Below are 24027 nucleotides of genomic sequence, written 5' to 3'. Positions count from 1 at the left end.
GATGATCCCTCCTTTCCAGAAAGCTTGAATTGTGCCTGGTAAGAATGTCTTTTTGTCATTGCCATTTTAGAGGGTCCTAATGACCATACTGATCTCTATTTATCAATGGCGGAGGGGCGTACATTACGTATTATGTACAGTCCTCTGATTAGTTTACTGCCCCATAAAATGGAATATCCTTTGATTGGTTCATCAGGTCTACATAATACGTCTAGATATTACCGTATTTTCACGACCAAAGGCCGCACCGTACTAAAAGCCGCAATCTCAGTTATGTGTGCCATTACTGTATTTAACACACACATAGGGCGCACCGCATCATAGGGCGCATGCATGCCATGATTTACGGTAAACAAAAACAAACAAACAAACAAACAAAAAACATCACGGGAGCAAGAAAGTGAGTTCGGTTGTACTTTACTGTTTAACCATGTACTCTACTGTACTCACATTATTATTGATAAATATTCATACGCAAATCCGTCCAAGTACTCATCTTTTGTATCCAAATTAAACAGTTGGGCAAGTTTGCCATCTGACATGCCAATTTCCCTCATCGTTGTCACGATGCTCTTCGGCAATGATCTCGGCTTCCCAGGAAGCTTGAATTGTGCCTCGCAAGCATGTCTCTTTGACTATGTCATTTTAGAGGGTCCTAATGCTTTGTTCTTTGCTCAAACGATTGTTTTCATTTATCAATGGCAGCGGAGGTACGTACTGATTGAAACTCTACGTGTTACGTAATTGGTTTACCGCCTCGATCTACGTAAAACGTAATGTCCTCTGATTGGTTCATCAGGTCTACAAATTACGCCTGTTTATTACATCTCGATGTGGCGGAAGCCACACAAAACAACTTTACAGACTTGCACAACCGGTGGTATTTATTTATCAATGGCGACAGAGGTACGTACTTTGCACGGATGATAGTATTATTTACCAACGGTGGCGGAGGTAAGTATTCCTCCACGTGTCACGCACGTCCAGTCCTCTGATTGGTCTACCGCCCCGAACAACGTAGTGTCCTCTGATTGGCTCATCGCGTGCCTGTATATCATGTTTCTGCGTGGCAGAAGCCACACAAAACAATGGCAGCGAAGGTACGTACGTGACACGTCAATAGGTGGCGGGCCGAAGCTCGCTAGAGGCTTTCGTTAGCGAAATGATTAATCTGGTTGTAGGGAGGATGTGATATTTTAATATGACCTACATAGATTTTGTATTACCACATTTCTGATTGTTGGGAGCTGTTTTTTGGTCATTGTTTTATGAAAATCAATGTTTGGTTGCGAAACGCAACAGGCATTGCTGCAAAGGGGTCCTTGCTGCGGAACCAATCAAAACTCGTAACAACGTCACGTGACTTGATGTCTCCCAATGGCATTCCTTCAACTCAGGAACTAGGAAGTAATTATTGCCTCGGATCTATTGACAGCAATGGACTTTGTTCGCACTTGGTAAGTTCTTATTTAATATAAATTCATATTGAAAGTGGCTAAGGATAGCCTCGAGGCTAAGAACGTGCAGTGTGAAAAGCCCTAAAATGTGATAGGATGTTATGTCATCAGCAGTTTATATGCAGTCAATTTTGGCTGCAGAGATTACCCATGACTAATTTACGTTACAGAGAGTAGCTACAGTAACTCCTGGTTTTGCCTTACCGTCTTTCTCAAATAGTAATCTAACATAAACGTTAGTCAAACAACCCTAACCCAATGCTAATAATAGTTGTTACACATTCTTGTTGGGTGTTTCACTAGCATGTTGTAGGTAGTGGAATACCATTAAACAAGACCAAAGAGAGGATCATAGTGGTACTGAAGGAATGAGGTCAAAATACAAAAAGTCCTGCCTCGCTACAAAAACAGATATGCTCAAACCTCATTGAATAAAGTACATAAGCAGACAAGTATATTCACATATTAAATAAATAAAAGAAACATTTGAAGCATATGATTATACCTACACACCAAATCAATAAAGAAGACATAACTAGACATTTTTGATAAGTGGTGATGAGAAAGGTTTTTATAACTTTATGATCTGATATATATATTTCTGAGGACTTTGAAATAACAAATGACTTTTGATATATTGCCTAAATACCTTAATGACCCTTAAGGAACTGTGGAATGCATGCCTGATGTTTTTTCTCTGAATCATGGACACGGCCAGAGTCGTCTTGACCGTTCAGTACTTGATTGTATCTTATGTTTTGACTAATGCTAGACGCCAGTTTTTGATTACTACTGAACGCTCTGCACAGAGGGAAATAGTTTGCCTAACAAAGCAAAGATACGGTTGAATGCGGTACGACAGTGTATGTCCAAGATTGGAGAAGAATGTTCACAGGAAGGTCACGTGGAGATAAAACCAGTGGGTGCCAGAAGGAGCCACCCGAGAACTCGGCCAAAGATGATCGCCAAGGCCGAGAGACGGGATGGAAGACAACAGCCCCCTCCACACACACACACCAACAGCCCCCCACCAACACACCGAATCGCCCATAACCAGCACCACTCCCATGGAAGCAGACTCTCCTTCGAACTTGCCCCACCCCGAAGACTCATCACCCATCAATCCCAGCCCACAATGTGCTACTGAATATAAAACTGATCTAACAACCTTGGACTTTGCCTTTTCTGAATGGAGACTTTCCGCTCTTGAAGGGCCCAGCGCTGTATTGCACTTTCCTGAAAACAGAGCTTTTTGAACAAGAATTGTGATTGAACTCAACCAACCTGTGTAAGTCTAATTTCTGCTTCAGTGTCTTTGCATTTTCCTAAATCTGAAGAAATCAAACGAGCACGCAGTGAGTAAATTGAATAACAGGTGATTGGCAAAGGCTTTTGCCGTGAGGCGCAGATAACGCGCTCCCTAAATTGTGGACAGAATCCAACAGTACAGAACGTTTATATTTGTAACACAATAACAACATTACCATTTATTATTAACAGTGTTCAGACAGTCCAAACACACACACACACACGTCTGTTCAAGGTAGGTGTTTCACACAAGTGCTTGTATCCTCTTTGATACACTGTATGTTCCCAGTGCTCTTGTCTTCGTCATTTTTCTCTTCGTTACGTGTGCCTTTATGTATTGTAGTAGCAATGCTCCAAAATGTATTAGTTGTTTTTCTGTTTTCCCAGATGCTCAACCTTGGACGACACTACAGATATCTTCTAGGCCTAATCTAATCTAACCAAGCCTGAGGGGTCTATCGTAATCTTGCAAGATCAAGGATTGAGCTGGACACCCCTGCACTGTAGTTACACATCACAAAATCAACATTCTGTTGATTCCTGTCTATTCCAGACTAGATCTGACCTTGACTCATACATGCTGTGCCCATGTTACAAGATTAAGATGCTGTGTCCATGTTACAGGATTAATACAAGTGTACTTCCTGCGGAAACTCAGGCGAGCAAGTGCTCCTCCTTCCGTCATGACTACATTCTACCGTGGCACCATTGAGAACGTCCTCTCCAGTTGTATCGCTGTTTGGGGTGGTAGCTGCACTGAATACAACATGAAGGCCCTGCAGCGCCAGACTCACCAACAGCTTCATTCTCCAGGCTGTTAGGATCCTGAACTCTCTTTCCCCTTCTGCGTAGCATCCTGTACTTATTTATTGTTATTTGTTTATTTATTATTTATTCATCACTCTTATATATTCATTGATTGTGCCTTTTTGTTTTATTTTTCTTGTGTCGTTTACTTGTATGTACATTGGGAACTACATATGTCTTGTCACCGTGGGATAGTGAGAACGTAATTTCGATCTCTTTGTGTGTCTTGGCATGTGAAGAAATTGACAATAAAGCAGACTGAGTTTTTTTTACTTTGACAATAGTCAATTTAACACATAATCATAACTATGATCGTGGATTCTCTTAGTAAGCAGGTTAAAACATTTAAGCATCTTCAAAATGTATTTTGACAAGCTGGTGACCTTTAGGTCAAGCTCAAGCATGGGAACTGCTATACTAGTTAGTCAGTAACATGTTAATGATCAAGTAAAAATTTGTGAAAAAATTCACATATAAATCACTCTGAGTATAAGTCGCCCCCCCCCACCCAAATGATGAGAAAAACCGCGACTTATAGTCCGAAAAATACGGTACACTAAAAGTGCCTTATGGTGGAGAATAAAATATAGTAACTGAGGCAGAGGATGGCAACTGCCTTCGAATTCGGTTGTTGTTCTCTCCTTATTTTTTTTGTGACCTTGAGTCTTTGGGTATTTTGGAAGCGGTTGATGGCGCTGGGAGGAGTACATACAAAGGTTTAGCAATCCATGAAAAGTCTTCTATATCTGACTTGTGGTATGAGAGAAAGCCCAAAATTTGCCTCACCTCGTTCACGGTGCAAAGATCAAAGTCAAAGTCAAAGTCAGCTTGATTGTCAATTTCTCCACATGCCAAAGACACACAAAGAAACCGAAATTTCGTTCCCCCCTATCCGACGGTGACAAGACATGGCTCACAACAGACAAACAAGTAAACAAGTATAACAAAAGCGTGCTGAATAAATAATGAATAAATAACACAACAAATAAATAAATAAGAGGAGCAAAAAAAAAGGAGCAAATGCGCGTACAGCAGACATTCCAGAAAATAGCGCAACAGTGCCGCACGCTACGCAGAAGGGGGTAGCGAGTTCAGGGCCCTAACAACCTGGAGAAAGAAGCTGTTGGCGAGTCTGGTGGTGCGGGAGCGCAGGCTCCTGTACCTCTTCCCAGAAGGCAGAAGGTCAAACAAAGAGTGAGCCGGGTGACTCACATCTCTGGCAATCGAGGTTGCCTTGCGGGCGAGATGGGAGGTGTAAATGTCCTTCAGGGAGGGGAGCGAAGCACCAAGAATCTTACCAGCCGTATTCACTATGCGCTGCAGGGCCTTCAAGTTCTGTTCAGTGCAGTTACCACCCCAGACAGCGATGCAACTGGAGAGGATGCTCTCAATGGTGCCACGGTAGAATGTAGACAGGACTGCCTGAGGAGCACATGCACGCCTGAGCTTCCGCAGGAAGTACAGGCGGCGCTGAGCTTTCTTTGCCAGTGGCGAGGTGTTTGCGGACCAGGAGAGGTCCTCACTGATGTGCACCCCCAGGAACTTGGTGCAGCTCACCCTCTCCACCACAGCACCGTCGATGATCAGCGGCAGGTGTGTTGTGTGACCCTTCCGGAAGTCAACAACGATTTCCTTGGTCTTATTTGATGTTCAGCAGGAGGCTGTTGTCCCTGCATCACGTGGTCAGAAGGTCAACTTCCGACCTGTACCGAGTCTCGTCGCCCTTCGTGATGAGACCCACCAGAGTCGTGTCGTCAGCAAACTTCACTATACGGTTGTCGCTGTAGGTCGCAGTGCAGTCATGCGTCAGCAGGGTGAAGAGCAATGGACTGAGCACGCAGCCCTGGGGGGCCTCCGTGCTCAGCGTGATGCTGGCGGAGATTTTGTCGCCAACACGCACCACCTGAGGCCTCTGACAGAGGAAGTCCAGTAGCCAGTTGCAGAGGGAGGTACTGAGGCCCAGCTCGTCGAGTTTGCAGATGAGTTGCTGCGGCACAATGGTGTTGAAGGCAGAGCTGAAGTCCACAAACAGCAACCTCACATATGAGTCCTTTCTCTCCAGGTGGGTGAGGGCCGAGTGGAGGGCAGAGCAGATGGATGGCATCCTCGGAGGACCGCTTGGCACGGTACGCAAACTGGAAAGGGTCAATGGTGGGGGGGAGAACGGACTTGATGTGCTCCATGACAAGCCGCTCAAAGCACTTCATGATGATGGGCGTCAGTGCCACGGGGTGGTAGTCATTGAAGCAGGACGGTGCAGGTTTCTTCGGCACAGGAACGATGGTGGCAGCCTTGAAACACGAGGGGACGATGGCCTGCTGCAGGGAAGCGTTAAAGATGTCCGTGAAGACACCCGACAGCTCCCCAGCGCAGTCCTTCAGCGCTCGACCCGGGATGTTGTCAGGGCCCGCCGGCTTACGGGTGTCAATAGCGGCAAGCGCCCTCCTCACACGCAGAGAGGCGCAGGGGCTGCTCGTGTGGGGGGGGAGTGGTCTTCAGCGGGCAAGTGCTGTTCTGGGCGTTGAAGCGAGCAAAGAAGCGGTTCAGATCGTTCAGCAGACGGACGTCGCCCTCACAGCTCCTCGGCGCGGGCTTGTAGTCCGTGATGGTCTGAATGCCCCGCCAAAGGCTACGTGCGTCCTTGCTGTCCTTGAAGTGGGTGGAGACCTTGCACGAGAACGCCTTCTTCGCTTCTTTGATGCCTCGGGACAGGTCAGCCCTCGCTGTCCTCAAGCCAGCCTCGTCCCCCGCTCTGAAAGCCTTGTCCCTGGCCCTCAACAGTCTGAGGACAGCCCCCGTCAACCACGGCTTCCAGTTCGCGCGAGTGACGACGGATTTCGAGCAAGTCACATCATCGATGCACTTCGTGATGGAAGAGGTAACAGAGTCAGTATACTCCTCTATGTCCGTCCAATCGTTGTAGGTGGCTGCCTACTTAAACAAGTCCTAGTCAGTGGTGTCGAAGCAGTCACGAAGTGCATCGGAGGCACCCTCAGGCCACACCCGAACCCGCCTCCTAACCGGCCTGGATGCCTTTACCAATTGTCTGTATGCGGGCAAAAGCAAAACGGTGAGATGGTCAGAAAGCCCCAGATGGGGGAGGGGGGTGGCTTTGAAAGCTCCCTTTTGCGCCGAGTAGACTAGGTCCAGGAAGCTGTCTCCACGTGTCGGAAAAGTAACATGCTGGTGAAGCCTCGGGAAAACAGACTTCAGGTTGGCATGATTGAAGTCTCCAGCGAAGATGGTGAAACCGTCAGGGTGCGCTGTTTGCTGTTCACTGACAGCCTGGTACAGTTCAACAAGCGCCGCGATCCTGTCGCCTTCGATGTTGGAAGGCGGGATGTACACCGCGACCAGCAGAATCGCGGTAAATTCCCTCGGCAGATAAAAAGGACGGCACTTAATGATCACAAACTCCGCAAGTGGCGAGCAGTGCTTACATACCACCACAGAGTCCCGGCACCATTCTTCTCGGATGTAGACGCATATTCCACCTCCTCGCGACTTTCCCCCTCGTACAATGGCACGGTCCGCCCGATAGCACGCTAGCCGCTCCAGATGCACGGCAGAGTCCGGAATGTTGTCACTCAACCAGGTCTCTGTGAAGACGAGCACACAGCAGTTCCGCACCGTCCGGTTCGTAGACCTCAGCAGGCGGACGTAATCCATTTTGTTGTCCAGTGATCGAACATTCGCCAGAAGAATGGAGGGCACCGCCGGGCGCGCTGGGCTGGCCGCCAGCCTGGCCCGGATGCCTCCGCGCTTGCCCCTCTTCTGCCTCCTCGCACACCGTTTCCGACGGCTCCCAACCGGGGGAGGAATAGCGGGTGAGGTCGGCGACGTTTCAGGACGTAGCAGTCCGAGCGCCTTTAATGTCGACGCTTCAAAGTCCAGAACGCCGCAAAACCCACTTCTGCCGATGTCGAGCAGAACCTGCCTGCTGTACTTGAAGCACGATAAAGCACGACGAGACAAACACATAAGACTGTCGGACGAACACTCATTAGACGAACAAATCACCGTACTGACGGGACAGAGAGTGGCCGCTGCGTGTGCACGCGCCGCCATCTTGAAAGAAGAAAAATCCGATACAACAGTGTTTCCCAAACTTTTTTCATCCGCGGCACACATTTTCATTGGAAAAAATCTTGAGGCACACCACCAACAAAAATCTGTTAAGTGTTACACCAGCTTCGATATTAAATTTATTTATTTATTTATTTTTTATTTAACCTTTTTTTACCCAGGCAAACAATTAAAAACAAGTTCTTATTTACAACTGCGGCCTGACCCAAACAACAGTGACTCTTCGAGGAGGGGGGTGCTAAAAAATAAATACCGTAATTTCACAACCATAGCGTGCACATATATGCCTTTAATTTTCTTAAAAAAATGAAGGTGCGCCTTTTAAGAAGGTGCACCTTTTAAGAAGGTGCGCCTTTTGTGTGGACCAGATTAAAAAATCTGTAAAGTTGTTTTGTGTGGCTTCCATAATATACAGGCGTAGACATAGATCGGGACAAAAAAAAAAACAATCAGAGGACTAGACGTAGAGGAGGACCTACCTTTGCCACCATTGTTTTGGGTGGCTTCCGCCACGTAAATCGGGACAAAAAAAAAAAATCACAGAACTAGACGTGTCACGTAAAGGAGTACATACCTTCGCCACCATTCGCCACAGAGACGTAATAGACAGGCACCCGATAAACCAATCAGAGGACATTACGTTGTACGTCGATCGGGGCTGTAAACCAATCAGACGACTGGATGTAACACGTAGAGGAGTACGTACCTCCGCCGCCATTGACTTCTGCTCCACAGAGACATGATATACAGGCACCTGTTTGCTGTTTGTGTACCATGTACACTACACATACCTGCTCTCACATCCTTACGACCAAACGTGTGCCTATACCCTTTTGCCTGGCCCTATGAGCCACGATGCCTATTACTTTTTTGCCAATAATTCAGTAAAGCAATCAAAACTGAACCACGTCTTCCCTCCTGTGTTCTGATCGATACCCGGGGGCGAAAAGGGCATAACCATCCGAGCCTGTCACGCCCATGCCAGAGCACGCTCGTCAACTTCCCTCAGCCATACCCCTTGGTAATTGTCATGTCTGTCACCTGCTCCCTCTTGTTACCTGATGTATTTAAACCCTGCCCGTGTGTTCCTCCTTGTCGGTGTCTACTGTTGTTTCCATCCCTGTCCATGCCCAGTGTTCCTGTTATTGTCGTCTGGTTTTCCCTCGGTCTGTCTGGAGGCTCATGGTCAAAATTTTAGCCTTGTCCAAGTGGACTTCTTTCGGTCTGTCTGTCTGTTTGCTGGCCGTGAGTCTCCCTCCCGTCTGTGTCGTCGGTTCCCCACCTGCCTCCCTTCCAATTCCCTTTACCTTCAATAAATCCTGGTTCAAGCTGCATTTGGTCGCCCTGGCTCAACTCATTCCTGACAGATACGTATATCGTATTTGCCCGAATATAAGACGGTGTTTTTTGCATTGAAATAAGACTGAAAAAGTGTGGGTCGTCTTACATTCGGGGTCTAGACATTATACACATTCACAACGCTAGATGGCGCCAGATATCTTTAAAGCAAATGCTGAACTTAACTCCCCAGGTAAAAGCGGACCCCTGTCACGAAGAAGAAAAATGAAAATAGCGGTAGCACGATGAAGAAATAGCGATAAGAAAGAAAAGAGAAGAAAATTAGAGAAGAGATAGCAGAAAATGGAGAAACAGTAGGTTTATTTACATTTGAAAAAACAGAAGCCATTGATTTACAAATGCGATTGCACTTCAGTTTAGATATTTAAATGTTCAGCTATTAAGATGTGAGACAGTTTTTGCATGATTTGAATGAGGCAAAATAACATGCGTTTTCTCTCGAATATATTGTTATAATCATTTGTTTCAGATGTATTGTAATTATTTTCTGTATAAAAATTAAATATATTGTTCAAAATGTCTTTTTTCAAACTTTAGTCTTGAAAAAGAGGGGGTCGTCTTATATTCGGGCCAATACGGTGTGTGTATCTATCTATCTATCTATCTATCTATCTATCTATCTATCTATCTATCTATCTATCTATCTATCTATCTATCTATCTATCTATCTATCTATACCGTTCAAAAGTTTGGGGTGACATTGAAATTTCCTTATTTTTTAAGGAAAAACACTGTACTTTTCAATGAAGATAATTTTAAACTAGTCTTAACTTTAAAGAAATACACTCTATACATTGCTAATGTGGTAAATGACTATTTTAGCTGCAAATGTCTGGTGTTTGGTGCAATATCTACATAGGTGTATAGAGGCCTATTTCTAGCAACTATCACTCCAGTGTTCTAATGGTACAATGTGTTTGCTCATTGGCTCAGAAGGCTAATTGATGATTAGAAAACCCTTGTGCAATCATGTTCACACATCTGAAAACAGTTTAGCTCGGTACAGAAGCTACAAAACTGACCTTCTTGTGAGCAGATTGAGTTTCTGGAGCATCACATTTGTGGGGTCAATTAAACGCTCAAAATGGCCAGAAAAAGAGAACTTTCATCTGAAACTGGACAGTCTATTCTTGTTCTTAGAAATGAAGGCTATTCCATGCGAGAAATTGCTAAGAAATTGAAGATTTCCTACAACGGTGTGTACTACTACCTTCAGAGGACAGCACAAACAGGCTCTAAGTAGAGTCGAAAAAGAAGTGGGAGGCCGCGTTGCACAACTGAGCAAGAAAATAAGTACATTAGAGTCTCTAGTTTGAGAAACAGACGCATCACAGGTCCCCAACTGGCATCTTCATTAAATAGTACCCGCAAAACACCAGTGTCAACATCTACAGTGAAGAGGCGGCTGCGGGATTCTGGGCTTCAGGGCAGAGTGGCAAAAAAGAAGCCATATCTGAGACTGGGCAACAAAAGAAAAAGATTAAGATGGGCAAAAGAACACAGACATTGGACAGAGGAAGACTGGAAAAAAGTGTTGTGGACGGATGAATCCAAGTTTGAGGTGTTTGGATCACAAAGAAGAACGTTTGTGAGACGCAGAACAAATGAAACGATGCTGGAAGAATGCCTGACGCCATCTGTTAAGCATGGAGGAGGTAATGTGATGGTCTGGCGTTGCTTTGGTGCTGGTAAGGTGGGAGATTTGTACAGGGTAAAAGGGATTCTGAATAAGGAAGGCTATCACTCCATTTTGCAACGCCATGCCATACACAGTGGACAGCGCTTGATTGGAGCCAATTTCATCCTACAACAGGACAATGAGCCCAAACACACCTCGAAATTGTGCGAGAACTATTTAGAGCAGAAGCAGGCAGCTGGTATTCTATCGGTAATGGAGTGGCCAGCGCAGTCACCAGATCTGAACCCCATTGAGCTGTTGTGGGAGCAGCTTGACTGTAAGGTACACAAGAAGTGCCCATCCAAACAATCCAACTTGTGGGAGCTGCTTCTGGAAGCGTGGGGTGCAATTTCTCCAGATTACCTCAACAAATTAACAGCTAGAATGCCAAAGGTCTGCAATGCCGTAATTGCTGCAAATGGAGGATTCTTTGACGAAAGCAAAGTTTGATGTAAAAAAAATCTTATTTCAAATACAAATCATTATTTCTAACCTTGTCAATGTCTTGACTCTATTTTCTATTCATTTCACAACGTTTGGTGGTGAATAAGTGTGACTTTTCATGGAAAACACAAAATTGTTTAGGTGACCCCAAACTTTTGAACGGTAGTGTATATATATATATATATACTGTATATGTATATATGTAAGTATATGTATATATATTTAAACCGTACTTAATTTCCTTTTTTTACATACCATATTTTTCCACACCATAAGGGGCTTCGGGTTAAAAGGCTCGCGTGCGGGGGCTTTTCTATACTTAATCCGCACAGGGTGCGCCGCATTATAGGGTGCATGAATACCATGAATTACGGTCAACAAACAAAATTCACGGAAGCGAGACTTGAGTTCTTTTGTATGAGGGTTAGGGTTTTAGTACAGTGCGCCCTTTGGTCGTGAAAATACGGTAAATACAATAATCAAAAACAGTAAAACTATACAATATGACAACATGATTAAACTAACAGCTGCAAGAGTTGGCTAAAATTTGTTGTAATCTATGTTTGAAAACTGTGAATGATGTGATGACAGTGAGTTTGAGGTTATTTTGTACAGTATTCCAATCATAAGCTGCAGAGAAATGGAAAGAGTTGCGACCAAAAACCTTACGGGCTTTGGAGATGGTGAATTTGACAAGATTACTGGACCTTTGATTGAGGGAACAATGATGATGGTGCAGAGGGGAGGAGAGATAACAACACAAATAAAGAAGGCACTTTCCTTTGATGTCTATTGTTATGCAAATGTATGTGCTAATGAGTTTGGTGCCAGTCTAGCCGGCGCCAAGATGGCGCCAGTCGAGAAGGCGCCATCTTGGCTGACGCCATCTTGGATGGGGTATTGTTATGCTAATGTACGTATATGGCAATGAGAAGGCACTTTCCTTTGATGTATATTGTTATGCAACTGTATATGCTAATGAGTTTGGTGCCAGTCTAGCCGGCGCCAAGATGGCGCCAGTCAAGACGGCGCCATCTTGGCTGATGCCATCTTGGATGGGGTATTGTTATGCTAATGTATATGCTAATGTGTATGGTGCCAGCCGAGGCGGCGCCAGCGCCATCTTGGTTGGCTGGCGCCATTTTGGCTTGGTGGCGCCATCTTGGATGGGGACATGTATGGGGCCTGTATTATAGCAGCTGGATGTTGGTGCACCTCATTTGACATTCAATAGTTAATGGGGTCCGTTTAATAATTTGAGTTTGCGGGGTCATAGTCATCTCCGAGAGTCGAGTCATTAAAGCGCTGTCACAATCATTAGCCATAGCAGAGTGTTTTCGCGTCACATGACCCCATAGGCGTGGCCTTTTCTCCGCCAAGTTTGAAGTTAGTTTGGGACGGATGACCATTGATCATTTTGAGAAGACAAGCCAGCGCATGAGCTCTGATCAGCGGAGTCGGAGTGCGCCAAATATTTTTTCGAGATGGTTAAAGTTAGGTAATGTCACTATTTCATCGGTATAATAATAATAATACATTAGCTTTATTATAATACACTAGGGTTATTTGTAAAACATGATGCAATTTTTATGTAATGTCATGCAGATATCATCGTTTTTGCCGATGTTCATGCACCCTTTGACGACGACTTTAGTGGAGTTTATCTAACACAATCAGACTACGGTGAGTCAGCCGTTCATCTATGGTAGTTAATATAAATGCTATTAGTTTGTGATTTATTTTATGTATGCAACAGATCTCGTAGCCGCAGCCAATAGAAAAAACAAGCCGCTGACAAAAGCTGATTTCAAAACACAGACTCTAGTAGATGTCTCTGGAAGACATTTTGAAATACCAGAGGCGGCAGAGCCAACCGCATCAGAGCCAGCGGGACCAATCGCATCAGAGTAACGTGCTAACATTGAGACCAATCAACGCATGCCCCACGCCGACCGACAGGAAGTTGTCACGAACATAGAGGTGGAGCCGGAAGCATTCACGGACACAGAATTGGTGGACGCTTTATCTGCATACGAAGGCGTGAACCGCCCTTACGAGTCGACAAAGTTAGAGGTACTTCTTTCTAATTTTTTTTTCTCTTTCTATGTTATCATTCGACTAGCTATTTTTGGTATTATAACGGTTTAACCGATTTTAAATATCTACTTCCAGTTAAGCGTCGTGACACAGGGCGAGGGGTTCAAAGAGGAAGGAGGAGGAGGAGGGCAGCCATCTACAACACGAGCCATCCAACCACCAGGGGGCCTGAGCCAGCACGCGAGAGTCATCACCATAAGAATAGGAGGCGTCCAGTCAAGTGCGGTGGTAATTGTATCTATAAAAGTCGATTACAAGAATGTTTTAGGGTTATACCCATCCTGACAAATTTTGCTGAATCGAGATAGGTCTGTTTTTTTACTATTCCGTGTTACTTCTGTTGTGTTTTTTTAAAAAAAGAAATATAATTGATCATTGTAACCTCTCGTCAGCGGAGTCAGATTTCCTAACAAACATTGATGAAATAGATTTGCAACCATTTTGTGAAACGGTTACAAACTAAAGAAGTGATACACCTGAGCTAGATTTGTTGAGCATTAACAACGATATTGATTTGCTATCAACCGATGCGTCTACAAATTTAATATCAGATCTGCTCACGGCTCTCAACAATGTGAACCATGCTGTATCGGGGGGAGAAAGCCCCCTCAGTCCTGATATTCTTACCCATTTACAAGTTGTCATAGATGATCTGAACAATCAACGTCTGAATGAAGGTAGACAGAGTCCTACACCGATCCCGTCACAATTGCTAAACATGATAGCGGAATTAAATAACCAAGCTAATGATAACAGCAGACGTATCAGTCCTGATATTCCTGTTCAATTGCTAGCCATGATCAAAAATCTAAATAAGCAGCCTTTGGTTGACCAGTTGACCGTTAAGCCTGTCGATTCCACGCCGGCTGTTATTGATGACAGCACACCAACATTTCAACACAAGCGTGACAACGGTTCTGATGACATTCCACCAGCGTTTCAGCACATTCCTCAGCCTAACAACTGCTCTGTTATTGATGACAGCACACCAGCGTTTCAACACATGCCCCACCAACCTAACAGCGGTTCTGTAATAACTGATCAGCAGGGTGGTTCTGTTCTAGTCAATGGACCGCATTTCATTAATGTCGAGGTAAGGCGCCAGTTAAATTTACCATCGCAAGCGAACATCAATGCTTTTGCAACCTTTTTACCTCCAGATTGAAGATAAAATAGATGATGTTATGCAAGAGGTGGATAGGCTAGCACAACCAGGTGATGTGATTCAGGTTGAGTTAGTGGGTGGTAATGATAGGGCTCATATCTACCAGCAAACGAGTGACATAAACTCTCTCAGAGATAGTGTAACAGTCGCTTGAGCGTTTAGCCCAATCAAATGCAGAGCTTCTGGCCGATGAGAGCTTAGAGCTTATTGTACAAATAGTCACTACATTGCGTGGTGGAATACGTCGCAGGCTGGTGAACAGTACCAACAAAGAAATTTTGAGGTTGAAAAAACGACACTTATACATACCTCGTAATAAAGACAACAATCTATGCTTTGCTCTCACTAACTTATATCTGCTAAATGACACACTAACAACGAAACAGACCACACAACAGGCACGGCGTTTACATGAGAGTGTGGGGTTGAATTGTCAAACACCTGCGAGTCTGGGGGATATCCATACATTTGAAAAAGTCCTCAAACGGAAAATAATTATAATATACCGAAAAGAGGACTGTCGCCCCATGACTTTTTTCGACACACATTACCCCAAAACAGACGAAGACACTTTATTTGTCTTACACCTAGAGGGTCATTACTACGGCGTGAAAGCTATAGATGTCACGTGCCGGTGCCACCTGCGACGGGACCACGCCCCCCTGTCAGTGGAATCACCGTCACCTGCCACGGGTTCATGGACAGCGCTATATCAGCGCCGCCAGCGCAGACCCGAGTGTCAGTCTGTCCCTTGATGCTGCTTCGCTCATCAGTCCCGAAGAAACTGACTCGCTTGACTATTTGAAACCCCCGCAGAATCGTTTGTCCTCTCCAGCCCGATCGCCGCTCCAGCGCCAGCTGTTCCCATCATCCCCTTCCAATAAAGTCCGTCGCTACGCACTTGGCTGTACTGTCCGATCCTTAACAGACTGACCAACGCTATGCAGCCAGCGAACGACGAGACGGCATTGAGCCGACTGGAGCGAGCCGAGACCGCCATCAGCAGCCTGTCCGCCGACATCCGGCACCTGATCGAGGTTGGTCAGCAACAACAGCTGCAGCAGCAGGAGATGGCCCAAGCCCTCCAGAGACTGTCGGTAGCTGCGTCCCCGGCTGTCACGGCAGCCCCGCACCGCCCGTCTGCCGAGGCCAGGAGGCTCGTGGACGTCCCGGAGCCCCGCCTCGGCAACATCGAAAAGTTCAACGGCGATCCCAAGCACGTGAGGGCGTTTGTGACCAACTGTCGTATAATGTTCAGCCTCCAACCCGTCACGTTTGCGTCAGAATCAGCCAAGGTCGGGTTCGTTCCAACCCACCTCACGGGCGAGGCGCGGCTGTGGGGTCTGGCAGAGTATGAAAGGATGGCCCCGGCATGCGATTCCTTCGACGCCTTGGCGGAGGAATTGCTCTGCCTGCTCGACCTGGGATCCGCCGCCGAAGACGCCGCCGAGGAACTGGCGACGCTGCGTCAAGGTAGCCGATCGGTCGCGGAGTACGCCCTTAAGTTCCAGACGTTGGCCGGCAGCAGCGGATGGAACGCGCCAGCGCTCGTTAGCACATTCCTAAACGGCCTCGCTGAGTATATGAAAGACGAACTGGTGTCTTACGATCGCCCGCGAACCCTGAAGGGCGCGATGGACTTGGCGGCCCGAGTAGACCGGCGGATCCAGATGCGGCGGCGCGATCGGGAGAGGAGGTCCCCGCGGAAGCCGCGTGGTCACATTCCTCCGTCTGCTGGGGACCCGTCAACCACACCACCCGCCGAGCCCATGGATCTGGGAGGGGCTCGGGTTCCCTCGGAGGAGCACCGTCGACGCCTCTCACTGGGCTTGTGTTTTTACTGTGGGGAAGGGGGTCATTGGGTGGCGGGGTGCCCGTTAAAAGGCCGGAGCTCACGCGGCGTCGGGGGATCCGCGTGAGCTCGACCAGCACCGGCTCTCCCAGTCCCAGCACGCTCACGCTACAGGCACGTGTCCAGCTTGCGGCGGGCGACCAGAACGTGGCGGCCTTGGTGGATTCCGGCGCGGAGGGGAACATCATGGACATTAGCCTGGCGCGTCAGTGGGGTGTCGGCTTCCTCCCTCTGAGCCCGTCCATTCCCGCGCGTGCCATTGATGGCCGTCTGATTGGCGAGGTGGCTTTCGTGACGGAACCGGTTAAGGTACTGCTCTCCGGCAATCACCACGAGACCATCCAGTTTTTTCTTCTTTCCCTCCCAGGACAGCAGCTCATACTGGGGCACCCTTGGTTGCGGCAGCACAACCCGGTGCTGGACTGGGCGGTGGGGGTTGTTCGGCAGTGGAGCGAACGCTGCCATCGAGTGTGCCTGAAGGCGGCCACCAGCCCACTCGGCAGAGCCCAGCCCAGGTACAGTCCCGACATCTCCAATGTCCCAGCATTTTATCACGAACTCAAGGAGGTTTTTAGTAAAGCCAGGGCCGCTTCTCTTCCTCCACACCGGTCCTACGATTGCGCCATCGACCTGTTGCCCGGCACCTTCCCTCCCAAGGGACGCGTCTACTCCCTGTCCGCTCCTGAGCGCCGGGCTATGGAGGAATACATCCGGGAGTCCCTGGCAGCCGGTATCATACGGCCGTCCTCTTCGCCTGCGGGAGCGGGGTTTTTCTTCGTAAAGAAGAAGGAGGGCACGCTCCGCCCGTGTATCGACTACCGGGGAATAAACGAGATCACTGTAAAGAACCGATACCCTCTGCCTCTTCTTTCTTCCGCCTTTGAGAGCCTTCAGGGTGCCACCATCTTCACAAAGCTGGATCTTCGCAACGCCTACCACCTGATCCGCATCCGGGAGGGAGACGAGTGGAAGACGGCTTTCAACACCCCGAGCGGACACTACGAGTACTTGGTGGTTCCGTTTGGGCTCACCAACGCCCCAGCAGTTTTCCAGTCCCTGATAAACAACGTGTTACGAGACATGCTGGACAAATTCGTGTTCGTTTATTTGGACGACATCCTCATCTTCTCCCGCTCGCTTCCTGAGCACATCAAGCATGTTCGGGCGGTGCTGCGACGCCTCCTAGAGAATTCGCTCTACGTGAAGGCAGAGAAGTGCGAGTTCCACACCTCCTCTGTCAAATTCCTCGGCTACGTGGTGCGTGAGGGATCCATCGAAATGGACCCTGGGAAGGTGGAGGCGGTCACGTCATGGCCTGTTCCCGAGACACGCAAGCGGCTGCAACAATTCTTAGGTTTCGTAAACTTTTATCGCCGTTTTATCCGTGGATACAGCACGGCGGCCGCGCCACTCACCGCCCTTACCAGCCCCGCCTCCCCATACAAATGGACAGAACTGGCGGAACAGGCATTTCAGGAGCTTAAGAGGAGGTTCACATCCGCTCCCATCCTCAGAGTTCCCGATCCCGACAGACAGTTCGTGGTCGAAGTGGACGCCTCGAACGTGGGTGTCGGGGCGGTGTTGTCTCAACATAGCCGCCAAGACGATCGTCTCCACCCGTGCGCCTTCTTTTCTCGCCGTTTGTCAGCCTCAGAACAGAACTATGACATCGGTAATCGGGAGCTCCTCACCGTCAAGTTGGCTTTGGAGGAGTGGCAGCATTGGCTGGAGGGCGCCACCACTCCGTTCATTGTCTGGACCGACCACCGCAACTTGGAGTATCTGAGATCGGCCAAGAGACTGAACGCGAGACAAGCACGGTGGGCTCTATTCTTTGACCGGTTTGAGTTCTCTCTTTCCTACAGACCGGGTTCCCGTAACGCGAAGGCGGACGCCCTGTCGCGTTTGTTTCCTGGTGGGGAGGAGGGACAGGGTCCGCCTCCCACTATCCTCCCGAGCTCGGTTCAGGTGGAAGCCGCATCACGCGATCAACCCGGCCCCAGCAACTGCCCGGAGGGTCGCCTGTTCGTGCCTGAAGGCCTGCGATCGGCCGTGCTGCAATGGGCGCACGACTCACGCCTGGCCTGTCATCCCGGCGCTGCACGCACGAGGTACGTGGTGGCACAGCGTTTCTGGTGGCCCACCTGGCAAGTGGACACCAGCGATTACGTCAGAGCCTGCTCAATCTGTAACCGCTACAAGACGTCTACTCGTCCTCCGGCCGGGCTGCTTCAACCCTTGCCGGTTCCCCAGCGTCCCTGTCTCACCTGTCAATCGACTTTGTCACGGGCCTCCCCCCCCTCAGAGGGAAACACGGTGGTCCTCACGGTGGTAGACCGTTTTAGCAAGATGACACATTTCATCCCTCTGCCTAAGCTCCCATCTGCGAAGCAGACGGCGTCCATCATGGTGCGGGAGGTGTTTCATCACCACGGTCTCCCACAAGACATCGTGTCAGACCGAGGACCTCAATTCGCTTCCACCTTCTGGACGGAGTTCTGCCGACTCCTCGGCGCCACGGCCAGCCTCTCCTCGGGGTTTCACCCTCAGTCCAACGGTCAAGCGGAGCGCCTGAACCAGGAACTGGGCAGGTCTCTCCAATGCATGGCCGCCGGGGACCAGCGCGGGTGGGTCCAACAGCTTCCCTAGGTAGAGTATGCTCACAATTCCCTCCCCAGCTCGGCCACGGGACTTTCGCCTTTCCACTGCGTCTTCGGGTACCAGCCACCCTTGTTCGCCCACCAGGAGCGGGCGCCCGAGGAGGGACGAGGGGACCAGGGGTGGGGGTCCGGGGAGGTCTTGCCCGCCGGTGCCGGGGTCTTCTGCCCCCGCGTCCGTCGATCCTGCGTCTGGCGAGGTGTCGAACGTTTCGGCGGTGTGCTGACCCCTCCGCCTGGCCGCCCGGGGTATTGCCTTCCTTTTTTTTTGTTTTGTTGTTTTCGGTTCCTGGGGACGTCGGGAGCCGTCCCTTGTGGGGGGGGTTCTGTCACGTGCTGGTGCCACCTGCGACGGGACCACGCCCCCCTGTCAGTGGAATCACCGTCACCTGCCACGGGTTCATGGACAGCGCTATATCAGCGCCGCCAGCGCAGACCCGAGTGTCAGTCTGTCCCTTGATGCTGCTTCGCTCATCAGTCCCGGAGAAACTGACTCGCTTGACTATTTGAAACCCCCACAGAATCGTTTGTCCTCTCCAGCCCGATCGCCGCTCCAGCGCCAGCTGTTCCCATCATCCCCTTCCAATAAAGTCCGTCGCTACGCACTTGGCTGTACTGTCCGATCCTTAACAATAGAGGCATTTGTTGGTCACGCATTCTTCTGCAGACATTGCTACAAGGGGAATGAAAACTGGGAACAACAACCATTGTGAAGGACACTGTAACATTTGTCTCGATCCGCGTTGTAAACAACGGCGGTTTAAACGTGTTATCTGCCCCGATTGTAACAAAACTTGCCGTAATGAGGAATGCTTTGCCAAACATAAAGGGTTTCGAGCGACTGCACCTCATACAAAAAATGCTTGCAATGTGGTCTGCATTATTATGTGAAAGCTGATGGTACTGGTGCTAAGCATCGTTGCCCTGTTAAAAAATGCGCAGTGTGTGATGAAATCTTAAATCAAGATGATGCCTTGTTGAACCCACACATGTGCTACATTCAGCCCATCAAGCCTCAACCACCTTGCAAAAATGTAGTCTACTACAATTTTGAAACCTATGTAGATACAGATGGTTTACACAAACCTTTTCATATCTGCTGTAAATCAAATAGACTGGAGAAACAGTGGTTTGGCACAGATTGTGTTGACAAATTTCGCAGATTTTTTCGAAACCCACGGTTTAAACAAATGACATTTGTTGCACATAATGCGAGAGGTTTTGATTCATACATCTTGATAAGGAGAATGTTCTAACTAGGTATCAAACTTGACATTCTGATGCAGGGGAGTAAAGTCATTTGTCGATTTAGACACAAAATCTCGATTCAGAGATTCGCTCTCATTCCTGATGATGCTTCTAAGTGCGATGCCTCAGGCCCTGGGGTTTGAAGTTAAATCAAAGGGTTATTTCCCACACAAATTCAGCTCTTTAGAACATCTAAACTATGTGGCCTAAACACCCTGACCCTGCGTACTACGATATTGAGCGAATGTCACCCTCTCAACGAGCTAAGTTCGATGAATAGTATGCCAAAGAAGCTAGCGGTGTGTTCGATTTTGCTAAACAGGCGATAGCCTACTGAGAGAATGACGTTGACCTGTTAATGCAGGGGTACAAGAAATTCAGGAGTGAGTTTTTTGAGGCCACCGGAACAGACCCATTCAATGCTGACAATAGCCTCTGCGTGCATGAAAGTTTTTCGCGCTAATTTCCTAACCCCTCAAACATTAGCCATTACACCTTCAGACAACTATATGCGTCAGTATAAAGCTTTTTCGCATGATGCTATTCAATACCTGCAATGGATCATACATAGTCAAAATATTCGCATTAGGCATGCATTGAACGGGGGTGAGATCAAGATAGAAAACTACACTGTAGATCAGGGGTCTCAAAGTCCAGTCCTCGGGGGCCGCATTCCTACATGTTTTCCAAGTTTCCCTTGTTAAACACACGATTTAAATGATCAGTTCATCCTCACGTTCTGCAGCAGCCTGATAATTGAATCAGGTGTGTTTAACGAGGGAAACTTGGAGAACATGTAGGAATGCGGCCCCCGAGGACTGGACTTTGAGACCCCTGCTGTAGATGGATATACTGGAATTGGGAGTGTAAAAATAGTGTTTGAGTATTTTGGTTGTTATCACCATGGCTGCGCAGAATGCTACGACCTCTCTAAAATATTTCCACAAAAAAACGCCCCTTTCAGGAGAGGTTTGATAACACCCAAAAGAAAATTCAGGAACTACAGCTTAAATAGGATGTGCACCTTGTTATTATATGTGAGCACGAATGGTTGCAAATGAAAAAGGTGAACATAGAGTTGAAGGAATTCCTGAAAAAAGCCAAATTTCCTACAGCGTCGAACGCATTCGTTTTAAGATACACAGCAGAACCTGACGAACGTGTGTTGTATGTTGATGTGACGTCATTATATCCTTTCATCAATAGTACAGGCATCTACCCCATCGGTCAGCCAACGATTATCCATGGTGATTTTAAAGACCCCAGGTCGTATTTCCGTTTCATCAGCGCCACAGTCAACCCACCCCGTGGTTTGTATTTTCCTGTTTTACCCTTCAAAACAGCTAAAGGTAAACTCGTCTTCACACTGTGCTGGACATGCGCTGAGCGTAACAACCAGCAGACAGCGTGTACACATAATAATGATCAAAGATCGTTAACAGGTGTTTGGACAACCCCTGAATTTGTTAAGTCACTTGACCTCGACTACACGGTTGCAGATATTACAGATGTATGGCATTACACAAGAGCGAGCGAAACAATTTTCTGTGATTACATGCGAACATTTCTAAAAGGTAAACAGGAATGTTCAGGTTATCCGGCTCACGTGATCAATCAGGCTGATAGAGAAAGATACATAGAAGGGTATGCAATTCATCAGGGTATCCAACTAGACCCTTCCAAAATTGCTGTAAACCAGGGAAAAAGACAAGTTTCAAAACTCTGTTTTAACAATCTATGGGGGAAACTTGCGCAGCGTGAGAACATGACAAACACAAAAATTGTGACAAAATCTGAGGAATTTTTTGAACTTCTGTTTTCAGGTCTGTACGATGTGAAATTCTTCCACTTCATTAGCAAAAAGCGTTCAATTGTACAGGATTGTTTCAACATAAACAATGAGATACCCGCGTCAAAAACATCAAATGTGGCTGCAGCGTGTTTCAGAACAGCCTATGCACGTCTGAAAATGTACAGCTATTTAGACATTTTACAGAGGAGAGTTCTTTACACCGACACAGACAGCCTTGTGTACACAGTGAAACCGGGCGAAAGTGTTCTCCTTCTAGGGGATTATCTGGGTGATTTGACAGATGAGCTTTTGAATGACAGCATTTCAGAATTTGTCTCAGCAGGGCCAAAAACATACGCTTACAGGACGAGGGAGACAGGTCACACAGCAATGAAGGTGAAGGGGATCACGCAAACTCACGAGAGCGGTCAGAGCATCAACCTCAATAGTGACTAATGACTCGACTCCTGGAGATGACTACGACCCTGGATTTTCTCGACCCTTGACCCCTAGACTCATTGGTTGATAGCAAATCAATATCATTGTTAATGCTCAAAAAATCGAGCTCAGTTCTTTGGTTTATAACTGTTTCACAAAAATGGTTGCAAATATTTTTCATCAATGTTAGGAAATCTGACTCCACTGACAAGAGGTTGGAATGACCCATTATATTTCTTTTTTACAAAACGCAACAGAAGCAACACGGAATAGTAAAACACAAACTCAAACTATTGAACGGACCCCACTAACTATTGAATGTCAAATTAGGTGCACCATCATCCGGCTGCTATAATACATGCCCCATACATGTCCCCATCAAAGATGTCACCAGCAAGCCAAAATGGCGCCAGCCAGCTAAGATGGCACCGCCTCGCTCTGCTATAGCTAATGACTGTGACGGCGCTTTAATGACTCAACTCTCGAAGACGACTGCGACCCCGCAAACTCAAACTATTGAACGGACCCCACTAACTATTTCTGCTATAGCTAATGATTGTGACGGCGCTTTAATGACTTGACTCTCGGAGACGACTACGACCCCGCAAACTCAAACTATTGAACGGACCCCACTAACTATTGAATGTCAAATTAGGTGCACCAACATCCGGCTGGTATAATACAGGCCCCATACATGTCCCCATCCAAGATGGTGCCAGCAAGCTAAAATGGCGCCAGCCAACCAAGATGGCGCCGCCTCGGCTGGCGCCGCCTTGGCTGGCACCATACACATTAGCATATACATTAGCATAACAATACCCCATCCAAGATGGCGTCTGTTAGAAAAATTTTATATATATATATATATATATATATATATATATATATATATATATATATATATATATATATGTTATCATGCGTTCTCTAATGAGTACTTATTCATAATGTTACTGCTCAGTATGCTTGCTGCTTTGCCTTGCTTATTCTTATCTTGTGCAACAGAACAGAAGGATTACGGCTGGGTCAGGGGCGAGATGACGGGTGTGTCAAACAAGATACATCTCAGCAGAAAAATGACCTCCACCAGAACAGATTGTGAAAACAACACGTTAAACGATGCGTCATGAACCTTCTGATCTTCCTTAAAGAACGTCACTTTCTCTTTTTATCTCTCGGAATCCAAGAAAGTTATTGATTGCTTAAACTGTTTTGCTGATATAGCCATATCTGCACGCAACACTTTGTGCATTACTTTTGTTTCTTTTTACGAGACAAAGCCCACGCGCTTCTCCCCACACTTAGGGGCTAATCGTCTCACACTGTGGGTAGGGCGTTCCAAATAAAAAGAGCGAGAGTGTAAACAGTTATTTAGTGTAGTCAGATTGTAGAAAGCAATCTGTATCGCACTCCTCGCGAGAAAAATCAATATTCTGCCTCACTTGTTTTTGTGTGCTGATCCTTTTCTTTTATTCAGATATTCAGTTAATACTTTGAACCTGACAGCGTCAGCCAAGATGGAGCCGTCTCGACTGGCGCCATCTTGGCGCCGGCTAGACCGGCACAAAACTCATCAGCATATACTACATTTGCAAGACATCAAAGGAAAGTGCCTTTATTTGTGTGTGAGATAGGGAGG

The 24027-nt window shown here is 47.3% G+C and overlaps 2 protein-coding genes across 9 annotated transcripts in view; one reads left to right on the top strand and one right to left on the bottom strand.

Annotated features, from left to right (window-relative positions):
- The window catches only part of LOC148404738 (uncharacterized), a 41165-nt gene that overhangs the window by 15406 nt on the left and 1732 nt on the right, over positions 1–24027 (bottom strand). The window contains exon 3 of one of the 5 annotated variants that reach the window (XM_088390617.1): positions 7017–7171. The exons of 2 other annotated variants lie outside the window; for them this stretch is intronic. In XM_088390617.1, coding sequence (XP_088246743.1) covers positions 7017–7171 — 155 coding nt within the window. Of the gene's footprint in view, positions 1–2625; positions 2694–5032; positions 7172–24027 lie in introns of those variants that run through there. 2 more of the 5 variants (XM_088390627.1, XM_088390612.1) reach the window with 2 other exon arrangements.
- Positions 638–23838, top strand: LOC148404739 (uncharacterized). 4 transcript variants are annotated; one of them, XM_088390657.1, is made up of 6 exons: positions 648–1100; positions 1303–1457; positions 12745–12822; positions 12896–13212; positions 13312–13456; positions 23394–23838. In XM_088390657.1, the coding sequence occupies exons 4-6, from the start codon at positions 13078–13080 to the stop codon at positions 23516–23518; spliced, it is 405 nt and encodes a 134-aa protein (XP_088246783.1). In that variant the 5' UTR covers positions 648–1100; positions 1303–1457; positions 12745–12822; positions 12896–13077; the 3' UTR covers positions 23519–23838. The 4 variants fall into 4 exon arrangements, 1 of the variants encoding a protein (XP_088246783.1); XR_015861437.1 differs by having other exon boundaries at positions 676–1457; positions 13312–13464; XR_015861440.1 differs by lacking the exons at positions 12745–12822; positions 12896–13212; positions 13312–13456; positions 23394–23838 and adding exons at positions 3153–3268; positions 3390–4654 and having other exon boundaries at positions 691–1457.

This window comes from Syngnathus floridae, chromosome 1, assembly GCF_059516105.1.
Source record: "Syngnathus floridae isolate MCC-2025c chromosome 1, RoL_Sflo_1.0, whole genome shotgun sequence".
NCBI classification, from domain to species: domain Eukaryota; kingdom Metazoa; phylum Chordata; class Actinopteri; order Syngnathiformes; family Syngnathidae; genus Syngnathus; species Syngnathus floridae.
This window is presented reverse-complemented; position numbering and strand designations above follow the sequence as displayed.